Below are 26,638 nucleotides of genomic sequence, written 5' to 3' on the forward strand. Positions count from 1 at the left end.
TAGTGGCTGTATCAATTTACATTCCCACCAACAGTGCAAGAGGGTTCCCTTTTCTCCACACCCTCTCCAGCATTTGTTGTTTGTAGATTTTCTGATGATGCCCATTCTAACTGGTGTGAGGTGATACCTCATTGTAGTTTTGTTTTGCATTTCTCTAATAATTAGTGATATTGAGCAGCTTTTCATGTGCCTCTTGGCCATCTGTATGTCTTCTTTGGAAAAATGTCTATTTAGGTCTTCTCCCCATTTTTTGATTGGGTTATTTGCTTTTTTAATATTGAGCTGCATGAGCTATTTATATATTTTGGAGATTAATCCTTTGTCCGTTGATTCATTTGCAAATATTTTCTCCCATTCTGAGGGTTGTCTTTTCATCTTGTTTGTAGTTTGCTTTGCTGTGCAAAAGCTTTTAAGTTTCATTAGGTCCCATTTGTTTATTTTTGTTTTTATTTCCATTACTCTAGGAGGTGGATCAAAAAAGATCTTGCTGTGATTTATGTCAAAGAGTGTTCTTCCTATGTTTTCCTCTAAGACTTTTATAGTGTCCAGTCTTATATTTAGGTCTCTAATCCATTTTGAGTTTATTTTTGTGTATGGTGTTAGGGAGTGTTCTAATTTCATTCTTTTACATGTAGCTGTCCAGTTTTCCCAGCACTGCTTACTGAAGAGACTGTCCTTTCTCCATTGTATATCCTTGCCTCCTTTGTCATAGATTAGTTGACCATAGGTGCGTGGGTTTATCTCTGGGCTTTCTATCTTGTTCCATTGATCTATATTTCTGTTTTTGTGCCAGTACCATACTGTCTTGATTACTGTAGCTTTGTAGTATAGTCTGAAGTCAGGGAGTCTGATTCCTCCAGCTCCACTTTTTTCCCTCAAGACTGCTTTGGCTATTCAGGGTCTTTTGTGTCTCCACACAAATTTTAAGATTTTTTTTGTTCTAGTTCTGTAAAAAGTGCCATTGGTAATTTGATAGGGATTGCATTGAATCTGTAGATTGCTTTGGGTAGTATAGTCATTTTCACAATGTTGATTCTTCCAATCCAAGAACATGGTATATCTCTCCATCTGTTTGTATCATCTTTAATTTCTTTCAGCAGTGTCTTATAGTTTTCTGCATACAGGTCTTTTGTCTTCCTAGGTAGGTTTATTCCTAGGTATTTTATTCTTTTTGTTGCAGTGGTAAATGGGAGTGTTTCCTTAATTTCTCTTTCAGATTTTTCATCGTTAGTGTATAGGAATACAAGAGATTTCTGTGCATTAATTTTGTATCCTGCTACTTTACCAAATTCATTGATTAGCTCTAGGAGTTTTCTGGTAGCATCTTTAGGATTCTCTGTGTATAGTATCATGTCATCTGCAAACACTGACAGTTTTACTTCTTCTTTTCCAATTTGTATTCCTTTTATTTCTTTTTCTTCTCTGATTGCTGTGGCTAGGACTTCCAAAACTGTGTTGAATAATAGTGGTGAGAGTGGACATCCTTGTCTTGTTCCTGATCTTAGAGGAAATGCTTTCAGTTTTTCACCATTGAGAATGATGTTTGCTGTGGGTTTGTCGTATATGGCCTTTATTATGTTGACGTAGGTTCCCTCTATGCCCACTTTCTGGAGAGTTTTTATCATAAATTGGTGTTGAATTTTGTCAGAAGCTTTTTCTGCATCTATTGAGATGATCATATGGTTTTTCTTCTTCAGTTTGTTAATATGGTGTATCCCATTGATTGATTTGTGTATACTGAAGAATCCTTGCATCCCTGGGATAAATCACACTTAATCATGGTGTATGACCCTTTTAACGTGTTGTTGCATTCTGTTTGCTAGTACTTTGTTGAGGATTTTTACATCTATATTCATCAGTGATATTGGTCTATAATTTTCTTTTTTTGTAGTATCTTTGTCTGGTTTTGGTATCAGGGTGATGGTGGCCTCATAGAATGAGTTTGGGAGTGTTCCCTCCTCTGCAATATTTTTGGAAGAGTTTGAGAAGGATGGGTGTTAGCTCTTCTCTAAATGTTTGATAGAATTCACCTGTGAAGAAGCCGTCTGGTCCTGGACTTTTGTTTGTTGGAAGATTTTTAATCACAGTTTCGATTTCATTGCTTGTGATTGGTCTGTTCATATTTTCTATTTCTTCCTGGTTCAGTCTCGGAAAGTTATACCTTTCTAAGAATTTGTCCATTTCTTCCAGGTTGTCCATTTTTTTGGCCTAGAGTTGCTTGTAGTACTCTCTTAGGATGCTTTGTTATTTCTGCTGTGTCTGTTGTAACTTCTCCTTTTTCATTTCTAATTTTATTGATTTGAGTCCTCTGTCTCTTTTTCTTGATGAGTCTGGCTAATGGTTTTATCAATTTTGTTTATCTTCTCAAAGAACCAGCTTTTAGTTTTATTGATCATTGCTATTGTTTTCTTTGTTTCTATTTCATTTATTTCTGCTCTGATCTTTATGATTTCTTTCCTTCTGCTAACTTTGGGTTTTGTTTGTTCTTCTTTCTCTAGTTCCTTTAGGTGTAAGGTTAGATTGTTTGAGATTTTTCTCGTTTCTAGAGGTAGGCTTGTATAGCTATAAACTTCCCTCTTAGAACTGCTTTTGCTGCATCCCATAGGTTTTGGATCGTCGTGTTTTCATTGTCATTTGTTTCTAGGTATTTTTTGATTTCTTCAGTGATCTCTTGATTATTTAGTAATGTATTGTTTAGCCTCCATGTATTTGTGTTTTTTACTTTTTTTCCGTGTAATTGATTTCTAATCTCATAGCGTTGTGGTCAGAAAAGATGCTTGATATGATTTCAATTTTCTTAAATTTACTGAGGCTTGATTTGTGACCCAAGATGTGGTCTATCCTGGAGAATGTTCCGTGTGCACTTGAGAAGAAAATGTAATCTGTTTTTGGATGGAATGTCCTATAAATATCAATTAAATCTATCTGGTCTGTTGTGTCATTTATAGCTTGTGGTTCCTTATTAATTTTCTGTTTGGATGATCTGTCCATTGGTGTAAGTGAGATATTAAAGTCCCCCACTATTATTGTGTTACTGTCGATTTCCTTTTTTATAGCTGTTAGCAGTTGCCTTATGTATTGAGGTGCTCCTATGTTGGGTGCATATATATTTATAATTGTTATATCTTCTTTTTGGATTGATCCCTTGATCATTATGTAGTGTGTCCTTCCTTGTCTCTTGTAACAATCTTTATTTTAAAGTCTATTTTATCTGATATGAGTATTGCTACTCCAGCTTTCTTTTGATTTCCATTTGCATGGAATATCTTTTTCCATCCCCTCACTTTCAGTCTGTATGTGTCCCTAGGTCTGAAGTGGGTCTCTTGTAGGCAGCATTTATATGGGTCTTGTTTTTGTATCCATTCAGCAAGCCTGTGTCTTTTGGTTGGAGCATTTAATCCATTCACGTTTAAGGTAATTATAGATATGTATGTTCCCATGACCATTTTCTTAATTGTTTTGGGTTTGTTTTTGTAGGTCCTTTTCTTCTCTGTGTTTCCCACTTAGAGAAGTTCCTTTAGCATTTGTTGTAGAGCTGCTTTGGTGGTGCTGAATTCTCTTAGCTTTTGCTTATCTGTAAAGCTTTTGATTTCTCCATCGAATCTGAATGAGATCCTTGCCAGGTAGAGTAATCTTGGTTGTAGGTTCTTCCCTTTCATCACTTTTAAGTATATCATGCCACTCCCTTCTGGCTTGTAGAGTTTCTGCTGAGAAATCAGCTGTTAACCTTATGGGAGGTCCCTTGTATGTTATTTGTTGTTTTTCCTTTGCTGCTCTCAGTAATTTTTCTTTGTCTTTAATTTTTGCCAATTTGATTACTATGTGTCTCGGCATGTTTCTCCTTGGGTTTATCCCGTATGGGACTCTCTGTGCTTCCTGGACTTGGGTGGCTGTTTCCTTTCCCATGTTAGGGAAGTTTTTGACTATAATCTCTTAACATATTTTCTCGAGTCCTTTCTCTCTCTCTTCCCCTTCTGGGACCCCTATAATGCGAATGTTGTTGCATTTAATGTTGTCCCAGAGGTCTCTTAGGCTGTCTTCATTTCTTTTCATTCTTTTTTCTTTATTCTGTTCTGCAGCAGTGAATTCCACCATTCTGTCTTCCAGGTCACTTATCCGTTCTTTTGCCTCAGTTATTCTGGTATTGATTCCTACTAGTGTATTTTTCTTTTCAGTTATTGTATTGTTCATCTCTGTTTGTTTGTTCCTTAATTCTTCTAGGTCTTTGTTAAATATTTCTTGCATTTTCTCAATCTTTGCCTCCATTTTTTTTCCGAGGTCCTGAATCATCTTCACTATCATTCTGAATTCTTTTTCTGGAAGGTTGCCTATCTCCACTTCATTTAGTTGTTTTTCTTGGGTTTTATCTTTTCCTTCATCTGGTACATAGCCCTCTGCCTTTTCTTCTTGTCTTTCTTTCTGTGAATCAGGTAATTGGAGTTTTTACCAGAATTGCATTGAATCTGTATATCTATTTGGGAAGCGTCGTCATCTTAACAATGTTAAGTATTATACGTGATCACGGAATGTCTTTCCATGTATTAGGTCTTTATATTTCTTAAAACAATGTTTTATAGTTTCAATTTACATGTCTTTTACCTTCTTGGTTAAACTTATTCTTAGCATTTTATTCCTTTGATGCTATTGTAATATGTGATTTTCTTGTTATCATTTTTGGATTTTATTTGGATTGTAGTGTATAGAATTCATTTTCACATATGTATCTTGCAACCTTGCTGAACTTATTAGTTTTTTTTTTTTTTTTTAATTTTATAGCTACTTTATTTATTTATTTATTTATTTTTGGCTGTGTTGGGTCTTCGGTTCGTGCGAGGGCTTTCTCTAGTTGCGGCAAGTGGGGGCCACTCTTCATCGCGGTGCGGGGACCGCTCTTCATCGCGGTGCGCGGGCCTTTCACTATCGCGGCCCCTCCCGTTGCGGGGCACAGGCTCCAGACGCGCAGGCTCAGTAGTTGTGGCTCACGGGCCCAGCTGCTCCGTGGCATGTGGGATCTTCCCAGACCAGGGCTCGAACCCGTGTCCCCTGCATTAGCAGGCAGATTCTCAACCACTGCGCCACCAGGGAAGCCCTATTAGTTTTTAATGTGTTTTATGTATAAGATCATGTCATCAGCAAAAAGAGACAGTTTTACTTCTTCCTTTTGAATCTGAATGCTTTTTATTTCTTTTTCTTTTATCTCTTTTTCTTGCCTAAGTGCCCTGTCTAGAACCTTTAGCAAAATGTTGAATAGAAGTGGTAAGGGTGGACATTCTTGTCTTATTCTTGATCTTAGGGGAAAAGCGTTAAGTCTTTCACCATCAAGTATGATGTTACCTGTGGGATTTTTATAGATGCCCTTTATCATTTTGAAGAAGGTCTCTTCTATTCCTATTTTATTGCACGTTTTTTATCAAGAAAGGGTGTTGGGTTTTGTTAAATGCTTTTTCTGCATCTATTGAGAAGATCATATGGTATATTTCCTGTATTCTATTAATATGTATTACATTGACATTTTTGTTCATGTATTGAACCTTCCTTGCATTTCTGGGATAAATTTCACTTGGTCATGGCGTATAATCCTTTATATATGTTCCTTGATTTGATTTTGTTGAGGATTTTGATGTCCATATTCATAAGGAATATTGGTCTATAGTTTTTTGTGTTTTTTCCCCCTTGTGATATCTTTGTCTGGTTTCAGTAAGAGCAATACTGGCCTCAGAATGAATTGGAAAGTCTTCTCTCTTCTATTTTTTGGAAGCTCTCACGAAGGATTGGTGTTAATTCTTTTTTTTTTTTTTTTTTTTTTTTAAAGCAATGATTTCCTCCCTCTCCTTAACCCTTAACTCAGTCCTTAACCCTTTGCAACCACTGTAACATTCTCCATCTCTATACTTTTATAATTTCAAGAAATTTACAGAGATGGCATCACACAGCACGTAATCTTTTTGGGGCTAGCTTTCTTTTTTTTTTTTTTTTTTTATTTATTTACTTTTTAAACGTTTCTTTAATTAATTAATTTATTTATATTCATTTTTGGCTGTGTTGGGTCTTCGTTTCTGTGCGAGGGCTTTCCCCAGTTGCGGCGAGCGGGGGCCACTCTTCATCGCGGTGCGCGGGCCTCTCTCTGTCGCGGCCTCTCTTGTTGCGGAGCACAGGCTCCAGACGCGCAGGCTCAGTAGTTGTGGCTCACGGGCTTAGTTGCTCCGCGGCATGTGGGATCTTCCCAGACCAGGGCTCGAACCCGTGTCCCCTGCATTGGCAGGCAGATTCTTAACCACTGCGCCACCAGGGAAGCCCTGGTGTTAATTCTTATTTCAACACTTGGTAGGATTCACCAGTGAAACCATCTGGGGCCTGGGCTTTTCTGGGAAGTTTTTTGATTAGTGACTTAATCTCTTTACTTGTTATAGTTACATTCAGATTTTCTGTTTGTTTCTTCACTTTTTAAACCAGGCCACTGTAGAGTGCCTTACTGGATGGAGGGGTTGGGATAGTAGGCCTAAACCAGGATTATTCTGGCATACTAGGATATATGGTTACCCTTGTTTTAGTTGACTGCACAACACTGCCCCATTTCTATTTTCAAATCTAAACTTAATTTAGTATCATTTTATATAGTCCAGTGATGATCTTAAACCTTGAGTTACGATGACAAAATCTATGGATGCTTTCCCTAGAAAAAGGCACATACATATAACATTCTTTGCACATATATAGGTAATTCAAGTATTCCAGAAGCCCACCTATGGACTCTTATTTAGTAATAACTCTTCTTTAGCAAATAAACAACCTGTAGCTTAAGGAAAAACAGATGATGGTATTCATTTGCATGCTTTTTCTTCAAGTCTTTATGATAATACTGTTTTTGAAAATTTATTATCTTTTATACTGTTGGTGAAACCTTGTTATTAAATCTCATTGTATGACTGCAAAAAACTTTATGGTAATTTAATGAATCCTTCCTTCTTGATGAAGGATTTTGGGAAACTCTGTCATAAAAGTAACAGGATGTGTAAAGAGTTGCCTTATGGCAGCAGAACTGTATACATTAATGGTTTTTAAAAAAAAGGATGATTTGGGGTAATTTTCTTGTACAATAGAACTTTCCAGCGTGGAAGTAATATATCTTAAGCCAGGCAAGAAAGAATTCTTCTTTTGATACTGTGTGGTTTTAGGTTAGTACAATAAGAATTTACAAAATTGTTAATTGGAATTAACTATAACGATTTGTTAGAGAACATGTATGATTTATTTTGAAGGAATAATATTCAGTCTTAAAATCAAAAATCTACAGGAATCAGACAGGAGAACAAAAGGGAAGCGAGATGGCAGGCATATTAAGGACATGGGAGTGTTATTTATTTCCAAGAAGTATGGTTTTTCTCTTTTTTTGAATCATACTACATGCTTGATATGTTTTCTTTTCTCATTTTTGATAGATACAGAGACAGAAAAAGACAGCACCGTGATAAATTGTAGCTGACATGTTGATTGGTAGAGGAATTGTGGTGAAGTAGGGAGCATATCACTTTTCCCCACAAAAAGGAGGCAGAGGGGCAGGTACCACCTAGCTCTAGCCATTTGTTGCCAGATAGCATTGCTGGCTCTTCAGGTATTTCAAGAGAAGCTGGAAATCCAGATCTTTAGAATAAATCTTTCATTTTTTAAAAACAGTGGTTAAATTTTTAAAAATAGTGTGGCTGATGGAAGAAATCAAAAAAGAGCTAAATAAATGGAGAGACATGCTGTGTGCATGGATTAGAAGACTCAGCAAAGTAATCTGTTCTTCCCTAATTAATATGCAAGTTTAATGCAGTTCGTATCACAATTCCAGAAAATCCTTTGTAGATATAGACAAAATTATTTTAAAACTTAATATGGAAAGGCAGAGGATCTAGAATAGCTAAAAAACAATTTCAAAAAAGAAAAATAGTGAGAGTACTTGCTCTGCTCAACTTGAAGACTTACAACTGCCGTGAACAGGACCACGTGGTGTTGGCAGAACCTCAGACACGCAGATCAGTGGCACAAAATGGGGAGCTCAGAAGAAGCTGTGCATGGCTATGGCCAGCTGATTTTTGACAAAGATGCCAGAGAAGTTCAGTGAAAGAAGGGTAGTGTTAATAGTGGTGCTGGATCAATTGGATGTCAGGTGAAAAAATGAACCCTGACCTAGACCTTATACCTATACAAAAATTAACTCAAAAATAGGTAGTGTATGTAAATATAAGATGTAAAACTATAAACTTAGAAATACATAGCAGAAAATCTTTGAGACCTAGGGTTGGAGAAGATTTATGCGACGTGACACCAAAAACATGATCCATTTTTTAAAAACCGATAAAATGAATTTTATAAAAATTACAACGTTTTGCTCTGGGAAAGGCCCTCTTAAAAGGATGAAAAGCCAAGCTATAGACTGGGAGAAAATATTTGCAAACCACATGTCTGACAAAGAACTCATATCTAGTGTAATAAAGAACTCCTAAACTCAACATTTAGAAAACAAACAATCCAGTTAGAAAAGTGAACCAAAGACCTGAAGAGACATTTCACCAAAGAGGATATACAGATGGCAAGTAAACACACACAAAAAAGTTCAACATCACTAGACATCAGCGAAATGCAAAATAAGACCTTGGTGAGCTGTCATCACTATACACCTGTGAGAAGAGCTAAAATAAAAAATCGTGACAACGCCAAATGCTGATGAGGATGTGGGGAAACTGGATCTCTCGTACACTGGTTTTGGGAGTGTAAAAACGGTACAGCCGCTATGGAAAATAGTCTGGCAGCTTCTTAAAAAAACTAAACTTACATTTACATGTGACTCAGCAATTGTATGTATGGTCGTTTATCCTAGAGAAATGAAGACTTATGTCTTCACAAAAACCTGTGCGTGATTGTTAGTGACAACTTTATTAGTAATAGCAAAAAACTTGAAAAAAACCAGTGTCCTACAGTAGGTTAATGATTAAACAAACTGTGACACATTCATACCTTGGAATACTACTCAGAAATAGAAAACAAAAATCTATTGACACACACAACTTGGATGGATTTCAAGGGCATTATGTTGAATAAAAACAGCCGATCTCAAAAGGTCATATACTGTACACTTCCATTTATGTAACACTCTTGACAAAATTAGAGAGAGAGAGAGATCAAACTAATGGTTGCTGAGGTTTAGGGATGTTGAAGGTGGGAGAGGTGTGCCTATAGAGGAGTATTACCGGAGAGCTCTTGGTGCTAGTGGGATGTTTCTTTATCTTGGTTGTGGCATCAGTTCAGGACTCTAGCTGTGTGATAATGTGACATAGAACTGTGTATGCACATTGTACCAATGTGAGTCTCCTGATTTTAAGATTGTACTGTAATTATGTAAGAGGTAAGCACTGGGGGACAAAGGGGGAAGATAGGACCTCTTGCAGCTTCCTGTGAACATTTCATAATAAAAATTTTTTTAAAGAATATGAAAAATATAGTATGGACCAAACAAAACATGTTTCGGCCAAGATTTAATCCTCTGATCTATCTATACGTTTGTGACCTCTGGTTGATGAAGTTTCTCAAACTTCGTATTTAGAGCTTAGAATTTTAACTGGCCCAATCAAGTTTTTAAAAAAGAATGAGTCACCTAGATTGTAGACACTTATGTTCAGAAAAGGGAAACATAGGTAGCATTTCTCCTAATACTCGGAAAAGAAGGAAAAAGAACACAATAGTAATTATTTTTTGCCTTTTTCTTAAATCAATTTGATAGCTTGTCTTGGTTCGTTATATATGTACATATATATATGTATGTATATATTGATATATTAAACTTCCCTTGTTCTTTATATAAAAAATCCTAAATAAAATATCAGCATGCTATGTTCAGCAGCCTATTAAAAGTATAAATAGTACATATGATCAGGTGGAGTTTATTCTCAGAAATGCATGGATGATTCAATATCACTCATTATAATTCATCAGATGTTGTACTGTATATCATAGGATTGTTTCCTGCCTTTGATATAAGAGGATGATACTTTCTTGCTCAGTTGGTGCTAGGTTTTGACCACGTGACTTGCTCTTGGCAGTAGAATATGAGTCTGTGTGATGTGTGCCACTTCTGAGCAAGCTACCTAACCCTTCATTTATGCTGTTAACTGCTTCATCATACACATAAGTGAAACTACATTCAGAAAAGACTGACACTCAAATCTCTACCACAGAAGAAAGTAAGAGAAGTAACTTGATTAGTTGAAGTTTATGGCATTTAGTTCAGACAACACTGAGTGCAGATGGAGATGGAGATGTTGAATCCAAAGCTGAGAGGTAGACAACATGTTAGTCATCTGGTGGAACACTGGGGAAATACTGTGCAAGTGCACAGCTGGAGACGACAACAGTGGCCCCTCCGTGGCAGGTCCTAGATCCCTGAGCCAGGGGAAAGGGCAGGTCTTGTTCCTGGCACTGCGGGCGTGATGTGGTGAGCTGTGTTTGCCTCCTCTGAGGTCGGGCAGGTAATAATCCGCTCTCAACTTCCTTTCGTGTGGGTTCGGTGACCTTTGGAGCCCCTTCTTCCTGGCCCCAGAACCCCTTGAATAAACCTCACGGACTTTGGCCTGTACGGAATTGACCTCCCTTCTCCCTGTGTAGATCTAGCCTAGTTTTGGAAGCTGCGCCCGTCTCCAGGGTGATGGTAGGTATTCGGCAGACAGGTGGCCCAGCAGGCGGCCCCTGTGAGAACAGACCTGGTAGTTGCTCAAGGGCTTTGCTCTCCTTCTGTACAGATTTTTGATGATTAAAGTACAACAAACAACTTTACGTTAATAGAGAAACAAACAAACAGAAGCATTCCTACTAAAGACAGGCAGGAGACAGAGATGCCCCTTATTACCACTGCTATTAAATTTCATAACAGAAATAACAGCAAATGCAGTTATAGGAGTTATAAACGTTGGAAAGGAGGAGGTGAAATGATCACTATTGGCAGCTGATTTGGATAGGATTGTAACTGAGAACTTAACACAAACAATAGGATCGATAAAGTAGTGGGGAGTGAAAAATATATAGAAATAACCTATATGTTAAATATACATATGTATGTATTCTATATTGTGACAAACACACAGGCCCATATATTTGCACATATATTTTTTTTTCAAAAAAGTGTATTTCCGAAATAGATTATGTGCTGTATTTCCAGAGAGTGAATGTATAACCTACCTAACTCATCTACATTTCCATTATAAATTTGACTTTTAAGAGTCCTAAGAAGGCATACTAATAATACACAGAAAGATACAGTGGAAAATATGTTTTAATGGCTCATCTAAGGCTTCATTTGGAATGCCTTATAACACAGACTTTTAATGCCAAAAAAGTAATCACCCAAGTAGAATTTATAATGGAATCCAGGGTAAATTGAAGTGTTTTCAGTTAGATTGATCTTCTGTTTTCATGGCATTCATTGATTTTTAACATTTGTTAATTGTTTAAAGTGTTAAAATTTGCTTTAAAATAATCCCTTAATGCAGAGCATGAGCGTCTACTACTCACAGGAGAAATATTTTTTGCAGAGGCAGTTGTTTGGAAAGATGGTTAACGTTTGTGTGCGGTAAGCTCTTTGCTCCTTGAGCAGAAGCAGTGGAGTCGTGTGGGCGTTAGAAGTCAGGAATCATTCATTTGAAGAGCTGTTTGCAGACTGGCTATCGGGCCTGGGTAAGGGTGTGGATTTATTCGTGTTCTGGAAGCTCCCTAGGTGATTCTTTGTTTGGTTTAGTAATGCCTGTTGTTATGTTTGTGATTATTATGTATATTTTAAGACACAGGAGTAAGTGTTCTTTCATGCCTAGCTCAATAGGATGGAAAGAAATGTAGCTTCCCATATCCTTTGAATTCTAAGTTTATCAACCAAACTTTAGGAAATTCGAAGGGAGTTTGTTTCCTTTTTAATGTCCATGAGGAAAGAGAGCCATATTAGTTCCACACTGTGCATCCAGGAGTCTATGTCTGCATGCTCTCACTTTTATCTTCTGCTGTAATTTAAACTCAACTCCTAAAGGTTCAAGGAAAATACTATCAGTGCCTGTCTCTGAGCTCTGAATTTTCCAGTCCCTGGGCTTGGAATGTGGAGGAGATGAAAGAAAACAGACTAGAGGATATGCAAACATGAACTCAGACCTTTCCCAGAATGTCACCAGGAATTCCCCCAGCTCCTAAATTTTACTTTAAAATGTGTTTGATGCTTTATCCGAGTTTTGGGTTGTCTTAAGGGAGTGCAGAGTGTAGAAGCTATTACATGCAGGTAGAAAAGAGACTAAAATGCCTACTTGGAAGAAAACTCTGATCCTTTGTCTCACCAGGATGATTGTATGTTTAATGTGCTTCTTAGAATATTAGGGCACAAATTAGAGATTAAAGGTCCATTTATGAGACTGGCCCTAAATGTTCTTAAACTGGAAGAAATTTGTTACAACTGTCTAAGAAAGACTGAGTTGTTCTTGAAATAGTATTGGTCTATCTTATATTAATGTTTCCTTCTCAATATCCCTTAAATTTATTCTGTCAAAGTTTATATTTAGCCTGTTGATTTTCAGCCCATTGTTAATTTCTTTACTCTTTACCAACACACACAATTTTTTTTTTCTTTTTTCTTTGTTTGAAGAATCTCTGGAAGGAATCAGAAACCAGTAAATATCTTGGTGGGTGGGGAGTGGTGCATATGATGATAGAAGTTGGTATTGCAGGGGTTGGAGGGACTGTTGACCATATACCTTTTAATATTACCAAAAAATTAAGCCACATGAATATATTACTCATATGAAATATTAAAATAAGGGGTCCATGATTATTGTTTTAAGTAGGAGTGTGCTTGTTGTAGACTAAGTTGAAAATATAGGAAAACACAAAGAAAAATGATCACCAGCAGTCTCAGCCACCTAGCTGTACCATCTCTTACTGCTTTGTTATAGATTGCCTCAGTCCGAAAGAAAAGGCATTTTTAAAAATTAATTAATTAATTTTTGGCTATGTTGGGTCTTCATTGCTGTGCTTTCTCTAGTTGTGGCGAGAGGGGGCTACTCTTTGGTGCGGTGGTGCGCGGGCTTCTCATTGTGATGGCTTCTCTTGTTATGGAGCACGGGCTCTAGGCACCTGGGCTCAGTAGTTGTAGCACGCGGGCTCAGTAGTTATGGCGCACGGGCTTAGTTGCTCCGTGGCATGTGGGATCTTACCAGGCCAGGGCTCAAACCCATGTCCCCTGCATTGGCAGGCAGATTCTTAACCACTGCGCCACCAGGGAAGCCCAAAAGGCATGTTTATATATACAGTGGACCCATGACCAGTGTGGGGTTAGGGGTGCAGTTGAAAATCAGCGTGTAACTTCTATAGTTGGCCTTCTATATCCGAGGTTCTGCATCTGTGAATTCAACCAACTGAGGATTGTGTGGTGCTGTAGTGCATGTTTTAGTGAAAAAAATCCACATATCAGTGGACCTGCAAAGTTCAGCCCCTTGTTCAAGGATCAAAATGTACAAATTTGTGCATTTTGACAAAACAATTTACAATATGTTGTAATTTGCCTTTAACAATTTTAATGGGACTTCCCTGGTGGCGCAGTGGTTAAGAATCCACCTGCCAGTGAAGGGGACACAGTTTCGAGCCCTGGTCTGGGAAGATCCCACATGCCGTGGAGCAACTAAGCCGACGAGCCACAACTACTGAGCACGCACGCCACAACTACTGAAGCCCACGCACCTAGAGCCCATGCTCCACCACAAGAGAAGCCACTGCAATGAGAAGCCCACACACCACAATGAAGAGGAGCCCCCGCTCGCCGCAACTAGAGGAAGACTGTGCGCAGCAACAAAGACCCAATGCAGCCAAAAAATTTTAAAAATAAGAAAAACCCCAAAAAACAAAAAAACAATTTTAACAGTATACTATAAATAATTTTCCAGATTCTTAACTACTTTTGCTTTCATTCTTTTTCATCGTTGCACAGTTCTATAATGTTGAAATACTTTAACCAGTTCACTATTGCTGGTGGATATACAGATTTCTTTCTTTTCTCTGATATAATTCCTTGTGGGTTAAATCATCCATAATGGTTTCTAGATGCAGAACTGCTGAGTCAAGGGCACATAGTTATTTTGAAGGCATAGTCAGATTGCCTCTCGGAAGGTGTGTGCTCCTTTGTGTTCATTATGGTGAATGAGAGTCTCCCTAACTGTGGCTGCACGAGGTGCCTGGGTGACCAGCATTCACTTCCGAATTCACTGCAGTGTAATAGATGAAGCCTGCACATGGGGCAACTCCCAGATCCATGGGTGTGGGGAGAAAACAATCTAGGGCATATTAGCAAAATTTATCTCATACCTGGTGTGTGACTGGCATTAGGCTGTAGTAGGTATTTTGCACAACTAAGTCTGGGGTTTTTGTATAGTAGATTCCTGGGCTTGGCCATGATGGGTGAACTTTTCACTGTCCTGGTTGAACTCTTTTCAGCTGATAGATTGAATTATGTTCTGCCTAGTGGCTGACCAAGCATTGTATTAATGGAAAGATGTGTAAAACTGAACAGTTGCCAGATTAAAATATGCTTAAAAGTGGATGTCCGACTGCATTTATTGAAAGATGAGAGATGGCTAACTAAGTAGCCTGCACACTTGGAATCCAGAGGCGATACTGCACTGTATTTAATTGCCTTTGGAAATGTTTACTGACCATCTTGTGTCGACATGCAGAGGTACTTTGCTGGCACACTGGTGGTTCTGTGAATTTCGCTTTTGGATCTTGGCAGAGAGTGGAGAGAAGAGGCTAGGCAAATAACTGGCAAGAAAAGCAAATGGTTACAAGTCTGTTAACAGTGCAGCCTTGTTTACCCACACTTTGCCTGTCTGGGTTTCTGAGACTGGATTCCTTAGCTCTGTGAGCTGTAGCACAAGAGCCCTCCTTTGGCTTAGGGTGCTTGGAATTGTAAGCATGCTGGAGAGAACACAGTCATGTGTATCTTAGTGGGATGAGTGCGTCCTGTCCCTGTTAGGACTTGGTGTAAAGGATTAATAGTGAAGAGTGAGCTGGGAGTGGTTTATCCGTGCGGGTCTCTGGAATCGGTTCTTAGGTCTGTTTGTGTTTTGGGCATTTCAGAGTGAAGAGGTTACAGAAGTCAGAAAAGGCTGTTACTGTTGAAACCAGAAGTCTGCTAATCACAATGTTACCTTTTTTTATTTGTAAAGCAAAGGAACAAAGACTGCTTATTTAATAGATAAGGCCTTAGTTATGAGAAAGATCTAATTTTATTGTGTAAGCTCTTTCAGAGACTACTACTCTGAGTAGTACCTATTTTGTAAAACATAAGTGACATTGTTATTTCACCTGATTTGTGGTTATGATCTGTTAATAAATCTCACATTTTTATTACAAGAATGAACCAAGTACTAGAATATGAGGATACTTTTCTTCTAATTTTATCAGTTTTGAAAGAGTCATCTTTTGGGGGACAGTGAGAAAAACTGAGGGCAAAATTTAGAATATCATCCTTGTTACTAAGAGAGCAGAGGAAATGGTTTAAGAAGTCATATATCTGGTTTTAGGGTTTTTTGTTGTTGTTGTTCATATGTGTCATAAGCTTGCTGTGGATTCTGGCTAGATTAACACTCCCCTGCTCGCCAATTTTCAGGCTCACATTTGTTTTTCTCTTGTGAAATATTTCCGTATCGTTAATCAGCAAAAGCATGATGAAAATTAACTTTTCGTAATTAAAATGTTAAGTTCTCTCATCCGCTTAAGAGCTAACTTTTTGTTTTTGTTTTCAGCACTGGTTGGATGGTACAAAAAGCATCAAAAAGCAAGTAAAAAGTAAGTGTTGAAAAAATTGTGAAAAAAATTGGAAATCGAATTATATATAATTGTATATTAGAAACTGATTTCTCATAGTAGGGACATAAGAAATCATGTTTCCGATGAGTTTCTTAGGATCTCCACTTTCTAAAAATAATTTCAATCCGATATACTGACCCACCCTGTAAATTATATAGGGTTGATGGTAATCTAGATTCAAGTGCCTTACAGTTTGTTTCCAGGAGAAAGGCTTGCAGTTTGGAAATGAGATGTGAGTTCCCATGAGATGCCTAACTTTTCTTTAGTAATTACTTATATTGGAATGTTTCTGTTTGGTGTCTGCCCTGCTCTAGAAAATATTTTGAGAATTTAAGGCTGTAACTTTTTTTTTTTTAATTAAGAATAATGAAAATAAGTCATTCACATAGAATGTTAGTATTGTTCCTAGCGATAGTCAGGGGAAAATACCAGTGTCCGATCCATAATCCATCATGTTTTCTGTAGTAACAGAGATTTTTAGGGCACCTCAACTCTTTTTACAGAGTAATGGGACCTCTGAGAATGTAGAGGTTGGTGAAGTGGATTGGAAAGGATGTGGGCTGATTTGCCACGTGCAGTTAATAACGGGCGTCCCTCCTTGCTCTCGAGAAACAGAGCTCGGCAGGTTTTTAGGGCTGTCATAGTGCATAGTCAAGACTTTTTCATTCAGCGTATTTGGCCCTGAACTATTAGACTTAGTCTGGAGCTGTCTGTGCCTGGGAGGCCAGATACGATGTGACGCTGCTGCATGATGGTTGTTGGTACATTTACAACGTCTGTTGATTGTGTTAGGCTTCATCGAGCCCACAGTGGAACCTGAATTATTGCTACAATAATCTGTTACCTTCTGTCCACTTCAGTAGATTTTTGACAAATTTACTGACTGAAAATTCTTACTTATTTATAGAGCTATATTGAAAAAGTTACCCTCTGTTTTTTTTCTTTTAATGGCAGTTGGTTCACCCTATTGTCTGCATCTTCGAGTTAAGTTTTATTCCTCAGAACCAAATAATCTTCGTGAAGAACGAACCCGGTAAGCTCAATGTCTGGAGCTGTGTGCAAGCATAAAGTTTTGGTCAGGCTGGCTAAAGATGTCGGGAGGTTGCCTTTACAGTTCCTTCCAGTGTACAGACAGCTAGTGAAATGGATACTTTGCCCCTGGTAACAAGATACCAGACAAGATAATTTCATTTTGGGGCAGTATTTTTTTAAGTGTAGAATGTTTTCCTTTATTTACCAGTTTTCAAAACAGTTGGTTCTCTAGCATCGTGCAAAGGTAACCAGTGAATTCTGTTTTTAAGTATCATTATCAACTCATGAATTTTAAATAGGACTGATGTGCTTCAATACATTATCATATTGTGTCTATTGATGTTCAAAATGATCTATTTTCGGCCACTGAGAGTTGTTTCAAGTTGGCTCCTGACTTTCTTTATTGAAATGCCATTGATTAATGAAAAATGTTGAATCCTGATTTTGCTTGAATAGTTTTCAGTAACTTTAAGTAAGTTACAAACATTTATTTTTATTTTGTCTTGCCTCAGTATTTATTCATGGACTCTATATTGCATATCTATGACTCATGCACACATACTATTTTTATTAAGTAAAAAATTGAATTGCTGAGTCCCTTTAGAAGGGATTCCTCTTGAACACTCTGCTAGCGGATAAGATTAGAGCTGTTACCCATGTGTACATTGCCGTATTGCTTTACGTATGAGGTGGCTGTGTCGTCACAGTGAAGGTGAAGCAGACCACAGAGCTCATTCCCAGTAATTTGCTTTAAACCTTTTCTTTTGAGGGGCTACCCTGTACTCTGGCCCATCCTGCTGACACTGAGTGCCCCTTGTTTCATGTTCTTTTTTCCTTTACAGACTTTATTGTGGGTAAAGTTTTGTAATTAAGAATGTTTCTTCTCAGATTAGAAGGGCAGGATTATTTTTCATGGTAGATTGTTCTGTTTAGTTAAATTTGTGCCTTTTATTTTTCTTAGGTACTTATTTGTTCTTCAGTTAAAACAAGATATTCTCAGTGGAAAGTGAGTATTAGTTTAAGGTAAACCACATTTTCTTGAGTAGTAGAAAAATAAGTTCTTAATTATGAAAAAGAAATGTCAAAGTATGTCTTATTTCCATTTATCGTAAAACGAAGGTTGTGACATTGGCATGTTTAACACATTTGTGTTCTGCTCTCAGATTGGAGTGTCCCTTTGATACAGCGGTTCAGTTGGCAGCTTATAACTTGCAGGGTAAGCAGTTTTTTATGTTGGCTGTTAAGAGTGAAGCATAATTCTTCTTTGTGTGCATTTGAGGAATTTCAAAAGATTCAAAGTGATGTGTGAGAAAAGCACCACTGCGGTTTGTGTAAACATGTATCAGGACCCAGCTCTGCCTTTCCCTCCTTTTAGAATATTGCCTTCTTTTTCTTCCCTTTGTCTTTACTTGCTCCCTTTCCATCTAATAGTGTTTTCAAACAGAAATTGCAGTCTACTTGATGATTCAATAACTGTTTTAGTTGGATCCTCAGCTAATTTTTTTCCTTTAAAAAGAATGCAGGGATATATGAGCAAATTGTTGCTGTACCACCTGGTTTGCTTTCTTTAGTCTTATTCTTAAAAATAAATCCATGAAAGAAATACTTAGCATGTATTTAAAAGTTCCTGATGGTTATTTTAAGAATTTTTTAAAAAGCGTTTTCCAGTCAGTGAGATTAATGAAAAACTTACCCTTTTGTACCTTGTTACACTGATCAAATATTTGTTGAACTTGTATTCTCTTCTGAAAAATTGACGTTTTGGGAAAATAATAATCTTCAGTCCTTGTTCAGAAAATGGAAAGAAATATTCTGACTGGAGTATCCATATTTATTAGAATAAAAGCAATATTTAATGATTATTAAGACATTAATAATTTTATGCTTTTTTTGGGTGATTCCATATAATCCCCAATCTCTCTAAGATCAGCAGTATTTATTTTCCATTGTGTGGATAATAATGAGACTAAATTTTCATGTTTTATGGTAAACCTATTATTTTGCTTATTTTGTGCTTCTCCTATTTTAGAAAGAATATTTTTCTGTCGATAGAGGGATTGGTGACTGAAGGAAATTTCTGTACCTCAAAAATTTGCCGATAGTGTAAATTGTAGTCTGTCTACAAACTAAAACTTGTTTTCTCATCTGCTAGAAAGTCAAATAGATACTAGTTTGGAAGTGCTGTGCCTCTAGCACTGTAATGATCACGCTGTATAATTGCATGCATCTTTTCTTGAAAGCACATTTTTTGTTTTATTAATTGCTGTGTGAGGTTGTTAATTCTGAAACTCTCAGATCTACAGAAAAGCTGTCATTTTCAGCATCTGTGTTCCACCACTTACTGCTTCTTATACTCTGTGTCTCGTTTTATAAGTTTCGTTGACTGCCAAAGTATACACTTCTTGAAAATATGATTTTTATACATTTTTGTGTATTTAACAAAACACTCATTCAAAGTAATGCTCACTAAATACGCATTGTCTGATTCATGCACGTGGCAGTGTAATATTATCTCTTAACCCTACCTATCATATTTTTTCCCTGAATAAAATCTTTCCTACTTTTCTCTTGCATCCATGGCACCTTTTTTTGTTTGACAAGGAAGTAGGATGTTTGGTGGGCACACGTAAGGAAGGACGGCGCCAAGGCTGTCACGAGTGCCGGGCCCGCTGCGTGTCCAGGGGCCACGGTTAGGGGTGTACTTGACCCACAGCCATCCGGCGTGAGCTGCGTCTCTGCCACTGTGCTTTCAAATTCATCCGCGTTAAACTTTGTCAGTCCCCACTTCTTGGAGATGAGGATCTTCTGGCGGCCAGGGAACTTGAACTTGGCCCTGCGGAGGGCCTCGATCACATGCTGCTTGTTCTGCAGCTTGGTGCGGATGACATTGTGACTTGGCCAGTGTGGACCCTGGCCACTGTGCCCTGGGCTTTCCAGAGGCCCCTTGCATACCTGTCTGGAGCCCATCCGCTCCAGCACAGGACAGCATCTTGTTGGTGCGGATGACGTGGGAAGGGTGGGGCTGCGCTCGGATGTGAACAGCATCTGTGCCCCGGCTTTTCATCTTGTCCTCGTTGGCACAAACACGGGCAGCCTCCAGGGCTTCGGAGCAGAGTTGCTCACACCCGTCTGACACCATGTGGCCACGGAGTGGGTGTGCCACCGTTCTCTTCATGATTCCTCCAGACTTCAGACTATGTCTTACGCATCTCATTGTCCCGTGTCGCATAGCGTACCAAGTCCTACTAATTGTTTAGGTCCTTGAGAGTAACTCAGCTGAGTGTTCCTCCCGTCTTCATAAAGTGAGCGCCTCGCTTCTCATTTATGATTTTCTATTTTATCAGAATAATCTTTATCACTTTTCTCACACTCTCAAGTTCAGTTTTTCTTTACCATTTTAGTATATATCCTGAACAACATTATGTAGCAGATTTGGTTTGGGGCTTCTTAAAGAACTTGTGATCCAGACAGAAGAGCATTTTCTTCAGCAGTGAAGTAGGAGTGAGAATATTTTCCAAGGTTGTGAAGTTAAATGACAGTACATCTGTAATATGTCTAGTGTGTAAATTAGATGCTCAGTAAACAACAAGTTATTACCATTTTTATGATCAAAGTAGTTCTCATGTACATTTTCTTTCCACGGCCAAATTTTTTATCAAAATGGAAATATTTTAATTTGAGTAAAATATTTTTTTAAAGGAAATATTTCTAAAGAATAGAATATTCGAATCATTGTTTCCCCTCCTTCCCCAAACCCAGTTCAGAGATAACCACAGATGGGTACATAAATGTCTGTTCATCGTCCAGTTCTTTTCCTACTGCCTTCACAAAATATTTTTTAGTAAAATTTTGTTATTTCTTTGGGATTAATAATTTAAAGTTCCAGGAAGGATAGTGATTATTTCTTACAGTGATATTTGATGTCATGTTCTGTGCATATTAGCTTCTTAACAGATGCCAGCTAATTGTCTTTTAAGGATTGCTAATAAATATTTTTGTTTATTCAATATACAATCAAAAGATATTTCTCTATGGAAGTCTAAAAGAGGTTTTCAAAAGCTGAGCATTATAACATATGAATAAATTAAGAGAAAGACATTTAATTGAAAATACACTACCAACCACAAATGCTTGATTTGTGCGTACAGACAGGTAAGTCTTAAGTCAAAGCTAGATTTATTTTTGGGAATGGTCTGGGTGTTATGAATGCCTTGTAGTTTAAGAAAGAATCTAATCTTCTTAGCAGTTTTTATTAATAAAATGGGTCTTGAAGAAGGATTCAGCAGGAAGTAAACTTATTAACAAAACGTAACTGTGAAACTTACGTTTGTAGCTGAACTTGGTGACTATGACCTTGCCGAGCACAGTCCTGATGTTGTGTCTGAGTTCAGGTTTGTGCCCGTTCAGACGGAAGAGATGGAGCTGGCTGTTTTTGAGAAATGGAAGGAATACAGGTACTGTCACATCACCACAACAGCGACTTCGTATTTGTTTTCTTCTGTTTCTCTACTTGGTATAGAATTCATTGTGTATTTGTAATCATCTTAAAATTTTTTGTTTTTTAAATTTCAGAGGTCAGACACCAGCACAAGCTGAAACCAATTATCTGAATAAAGCCAAGTGGCTAGAAATGTATGGGGTTGATATGCATGTGGTCAAGGTAAGCACTGTGTTGTGATACTTTTTAAAAGCGTTATTCCTTCAAGACTCAAGGTGATTATGGACTCTTTCAGTGTGAGGGGGGTGTGGAGTTTGCAGGGGCTAACACCGGGTGCTTTGGATGAGTGGTTATGAAGATTGAGGGTAAATACTGAATGATGGGAGTCTCACACAGAAATTCCTTATAAGAGAGAGGAGAAACAGCCAAAATCTCCAAAAAGGTATGTCTGTGGTTTTAAGCTGTTGCTGTTGGGTTTTTGTGGTTTTTTTAAAGTTTTTAACCCACTTTTTATTCTTTCACTTCATATTCATATCATCTTTTATCATGTAAGCTGAGTAGGCTCTGTAAAAATGAAAATAATTTAGGAAGTAAAGTTAAAAATTTGTAGCTTGAGAGGACTTTGATAAGCTGTAGTCTAGTACAGCTTATGTAGTGATTTGTTATTTTTAGTTTAAGAAGCTAAATTTTCCCAGAAAGGCAGTCTTTTTCAAAATCTGTGATTTAAATAGTGACTAGAATTTGGGAAGACCCTGGAAAGCTTTCTTTGTCGTGGCAGTTATCACTGCGTATTTCCAATGAAGACATACCTTAAAACTATAGTGTCTATTAATATGCATGAAGTTTCCTGAGAATGTGATTTTGGGTGCTTTAATTGTTGAAAACACCTTTCGTATTAATATTAGTCTGTATGTAATTAATGTAATTCCATATGAAAAGAAAATTAAACAGTTGTGTGAAAATGTGAAACCTGTTTTATTCAGATAAAGCTAACACGTGTTGCTCCCCTAAAATTAGGCCAGAGACGGGAATGACTACAGTTTGGGACTGACCCCAACAGGAGTCCTTGTTTTTGAAGGAGAGACCAAAATTGGCTTATTTTTTTGGTAAGCAGAGTTAATGTCGAAGATAATTATTGTTGTTTCATTTTTTTAATGACTAGAAACACTTACATGAAGTTAGTGCAGAAAGCAGAACTTGGAAGTAGTTCTGGCAAAGCTTGGGCGTGAACTGCAGCTGTCTCCTGTCACCCTCCTGTTCGTCTGTAGTCTTGCTTCCCCGAGGCAATTTGTAAAAGTCTTCTAGATGCATTTTCCATTAGTTTCAAGGTATGTCAAAATACATGCCTTAACATAAAGAGCATCTAGTTCTGTGTATTAAGTGTTCACATGGCCACTCCCTCCGTCCTGCAGTTATGTTGCTGTTTGGAGTGTGCTTTGTTTCACGGTCTTTTACTCCCCCCCACCCCCCCACCCCCTCCTTTTGTGTGAAAGAGATAGTAATACTTTTACCCTCCTGGGTCCCAGCTTCTGTCATCCATACTTCTAACTTATATTTCATGTTACTTTTACATCAAGGGTAGATATTACTTGGATTTCATAACCATAATTAAGTTCTTCAGGTTTTGTCTGGCTGTGTCTAAAAGCTGAAAATCAGGAAATAGTGTTTATATTATTATGTGTTTGTCAGAACCGGGTGGAGCTAAGTAGTACCCTGGGTTATATACATGGGCTGAAGTTGGCTCTTGGATACCAGTTGTTTACTTCTTCGTAGCACGCCAGGACCCTTAGCTCAAAGCCCGCCAGCGCCAAACTCAAATTCTTACACATTCAGTTGCTTTAAATACAGCCCAGCAAGTGTAGTTTTAGCCATTCGGAGCACGCCTGGTTTTGCATATCTCGCTGCAAACTGCACGTCACATCTGCTAGCTGTGGACAAGCAAACCCTGTAGCTGTAAGAGACCCCAGACCTCCCCTGCTCCTCGGAGCGCTGTGGCTCAGAGACCTCCCCCTGCCGCTGAACGCCAGCCCCTCCCTCCCTCCCTCCTGGGAGCTCCCTTCCCCTCTCCCCCTCCCGGGTGGGAGCCCTGGGCCGCCTCCTCCGGAAGGTCTGCGGCCGTGAAGGGACCCCTCAGCAGAGCCCGCTGCCCAGTGCTGCCCTCTCCTGCTCCTGTCTTTTTCTTCGTCAGCCCTGAAATCCTTGAACTCACGACTGGGATTACGGTTTCCTTTGTTTTCCTGGAGCTCTTGGCTCCCATCCGCCCCACACATCTCTTTAAATGACCTGCCTTTGTCTTCTTGAGTTTTTTCAAATCCTCCAGGGTTGCCTGAGCTGACTCTTTTCCAGTTGGAACTGTTGACTCTTCCAGGCTGCTCTCCAGGTTTTATCTTGGGACTTTGTTTTCCCATTTTCTCAGTTATGAATCTGTGTCGTCTTCCATATTTTCTTGTCTTTCCTTTTGTTTTTCTGATACATCCTCAGGTAATGCCTAAGAAAAGGGTGTACGAGGTAAATTATTTGAATCCTTTGATGCCTTAAAATGGTTTATTCTTCTCTCATGCTTTCTTGATAACTGGGCTGAGAATGGAATTTTAGGGCGAAAATTAGTTTCCCTCAAAAAGGTGAAGACAGTATTTCATTTTTTTTTGTACCTCCTAGAGATTCCCTGGGACACTTGAGTGTAACACCTTTATAATTGTCCCTTGGGTGGGAAAGCTGTGTTATGTATTTCTCTAGTCCTTAAGTGCGAGCTCTCTGAGCCTTCCAGCTTGCCCGCGGGCAGGTGGAGCATCCTTCATGGCCAGAGAACGCTCCAGGTGGAGAGAGAAGGAAAGCATCGTTTGTACTGCCTCATAAGGATCAATTGAATTAATACATGTGAAACACTTAGTAGAGTACCTGACACTTACTAGGCACTGTGTAAGTATTTGCTACACTTAGATGCTAGATTCTCCCCTCCTATTATACTTATTTATTTACTTACTGTTTTAGTACAGCTCTTGTAAACAAGTTCTGTTTTACAATTTTATTTCATATAAGTTATATTTAAAAATTAGTGAGAGTGAGAGTCATGTTGTTTTCACATTCACGGTTCGTAGAAGTACAGAGGTAAGTTTGGTAGGTTGCTTAGGATTTTTGTACAGGTGGGAGATGGAGTTGGAAAGTGGGCCATAAAGTGTAGTTTAAAACATTTTTTATTTCTTAAATTAAAGATGTCTTTAATCAAAATTGCTATAGAAAATAGAGTTGAAGATCAGTAATTTTTTTTTTTATGCCTTTTAAAAAGCTTTATAGTGTTTCCTGTATCCAGTTCCCCTGCTGCTACTGTGACATTAGGCTTGGAGAATCTCTTCCACCGTAGTTAGGGGCCTATGAATATATATGTTATATAGATATATCTTTCATTTTCTTTTTTCCTTAACATTTTTAATGTCTTACATATGTGCAGCAGAAATTTTGCCAAAGGTACTGCTTTTGAAAATTTTTTTTCTGTTACCTTAACTGTTTTTTAGATTGGAGACTTTTTTGCTGGGCAGTGCAGGTTATGTTTACCCTCTTATCCAGCTTTCAATTCAGAAGTTAGATGATTAATATGCTTGAAGTAACAACAAATTTTTTAAATTCAGAGAACATTTATTGAAATCTGGCTGTTACTCTCATATTGTTTGTTATAGGCCCAAGATAACCAGATTGGATTTTAAGAAGAATAAACTAACCTTGGTGGTTGTAGAAGATGATGACCAGGTAGGAATTACATTGTGTCACATATTTAACGGTGACTGTGTTATGTGGTCACTTAAGGCTCTAAAAGGGGGAACACATCTTGTTTATAGAGCCATAGAACAGAAACTTAGTGTAATTAATAACTTAATTAAGTAATTTCCTGCTTTGTGTCATACCATCCTAAAACTACAGTTTTCTGTCTTTAAGATTAAAGATTAAATAAAAGACTTCTCTTGTTCCTTGGTTGACAATATATCTCAAATATATAAAAATTTATATTTAAATGGCTTTATTCCTTTAGTCCCTGATCAAAAAGATTAATCAAAAAGATCCACCTAATAATATTCTTTAATAAAGCCTTCTGTACTAAGGATTATCTTTTTTTCAGTTAAGTCTAGTTCCTAATTGATAAACTCATAACAATACGAATGCATCTCAGATGAATTATGCTAAGTGTAAGAAGCCCGACTCAGGACTTCCCTTGGGACCCAGTGGTGAAGAATCCTCCCGCTGGGGCTTCCCTGGTGGCACAGTGGTTAGGAATCCACCTGCCAATGCAGGGGACGCTGGTCCGGGAAGGCCCCACATGCTGCGGAGCAACTAAGCCCATGCGCCACAACTACTGAGCCTGCGCTCTAGAGTCTGTGAGCCACAACTACTGAGCCTGTGTGCCACGACTGTTGAAGCCTGTGTGCCTAGAGCCCGTGCTCCGCAACAAGAGAAGCCACCGCAATGAGAAGCCCGTGCACCACAAGGAAGAGTAGCCCCCGCTCGCTGCAACTAGAGAAAGTCCACACGCAGCAACGAAGACCCAACGCAGCCAAAAATAAATGAAATAAATAAATTTATAAAAATTTATTAAAAAAAAAGAAGCCCGACTCAAGAGATTATGACTGTATGATTCCATTTATATGACAATCTAGGAAAGGCAAACCTATAGGAATAGAGAATAGCTGATCCTTTGAGACTGGGGGTGTGAGGGTGCTTCACTACAAAGGAGCAGCACAGGGAACTTGGGTGGGGGGGTGAGAGGACTATTCTGTATCCTGATGTTGGTGGTGCTTGCCTGATCCTGTGCATTTTCAAAACCCACGGAATTGTGAGTAAATTTTAAAAAAGTAATTTTACTGCATGCAAAGTAATAAATTTGAAATATACGTATAGATGGATACAAATAAAAGGAAATAGGGGAAATGTTAAAAAGATTTGTTTGCACAGTGAAGTGTGAGTAGTGCTACTTAGCAGAACCTAAAAAAAGAAGATCCTGAAAATTAGATGAAACAGTTACAAGTTTTTTGAAAGTTTTAAGTTATGTTACTGGTATGCACGCAAAGGATTGCCCTATCACACAGCTTGGAAGAAAGTCAGAGACAATAAGAGAGCATTTTAAAAAGCAATCTCTTGATGGCACAGATGATCATTATCAACAAATGAGTTGAAAATGATTCAGAAGAGGCAGATTTCGCATCTAAAAACAATCTATTTTACAAATATTTTCCTTTTTATGTAAGCACAGATGCAATTAAATGATATTTGTATCTAAATCTAAAGGAATCATTCAAGAAGAATAAAATA

At 38.0% G+C, this 26,638-nt stretch overlaps 1 protein-coding gene across 3 annotated transcripts in view; it reads left to right on the forward strand.

The window, feature by feature from the left end:
* The window catches only part of EPB41L5 (erythrocyte membrane protein band 4.1 like 5), a 132,623-nt gene that overhangs the window by 25,550 nt on the left and 80,435 nt on the right, over positions 1-26,638 (forward strand). For all 3 annotated transcript variants that reach the window (XM_057551669.1, XM_057551671.1, XM_057551670.1), the window contains exons 4-11: positions 15,807-15,849; positions 16,825-16,903; positions 17,864-17,908; positions 18,066-18,118; positions 21,236-21,356; positions 21,475-21,562; positions 22,358-22,446; positions 25,015-25,084. In XM_057551669.1, the coding sequence (XP_057407652.1) occupies positions 15,807-15,849; positions 16,825-16,903; positions 17,864-17,908; positions 18,066-18,118; positions 21,236-21,356; positions 21,475-21,562; positions 22,358-22,446; positions 25,015-25,084 (588 nt within the window). The remainder of the gene's footprint in view (positions 1-15,806; positions 15,850-16,824; positions 16,904-17,863; positions 17,909-18,065; positions 18,119-21,235; positions 21,357-21,474; positions 21,563-22,357; positions 22,447-25,014; positions 25,085-26,638) is intronic.

Source organism: Balaenoptera acutorostrata, chromosome 8 (genome assembly GCF_949987535.1).
Source record: "Balaenoptera acutorostrata chromosome 8, mBalAcu1.1, whole genome shotgun sequence".
NCBI lineage: Eukaryota > Metazoa > Chordata > Mammalia > Artiodactyla > Balaenopteridae > Balaenoptera > Balaenoptera acutorostrata.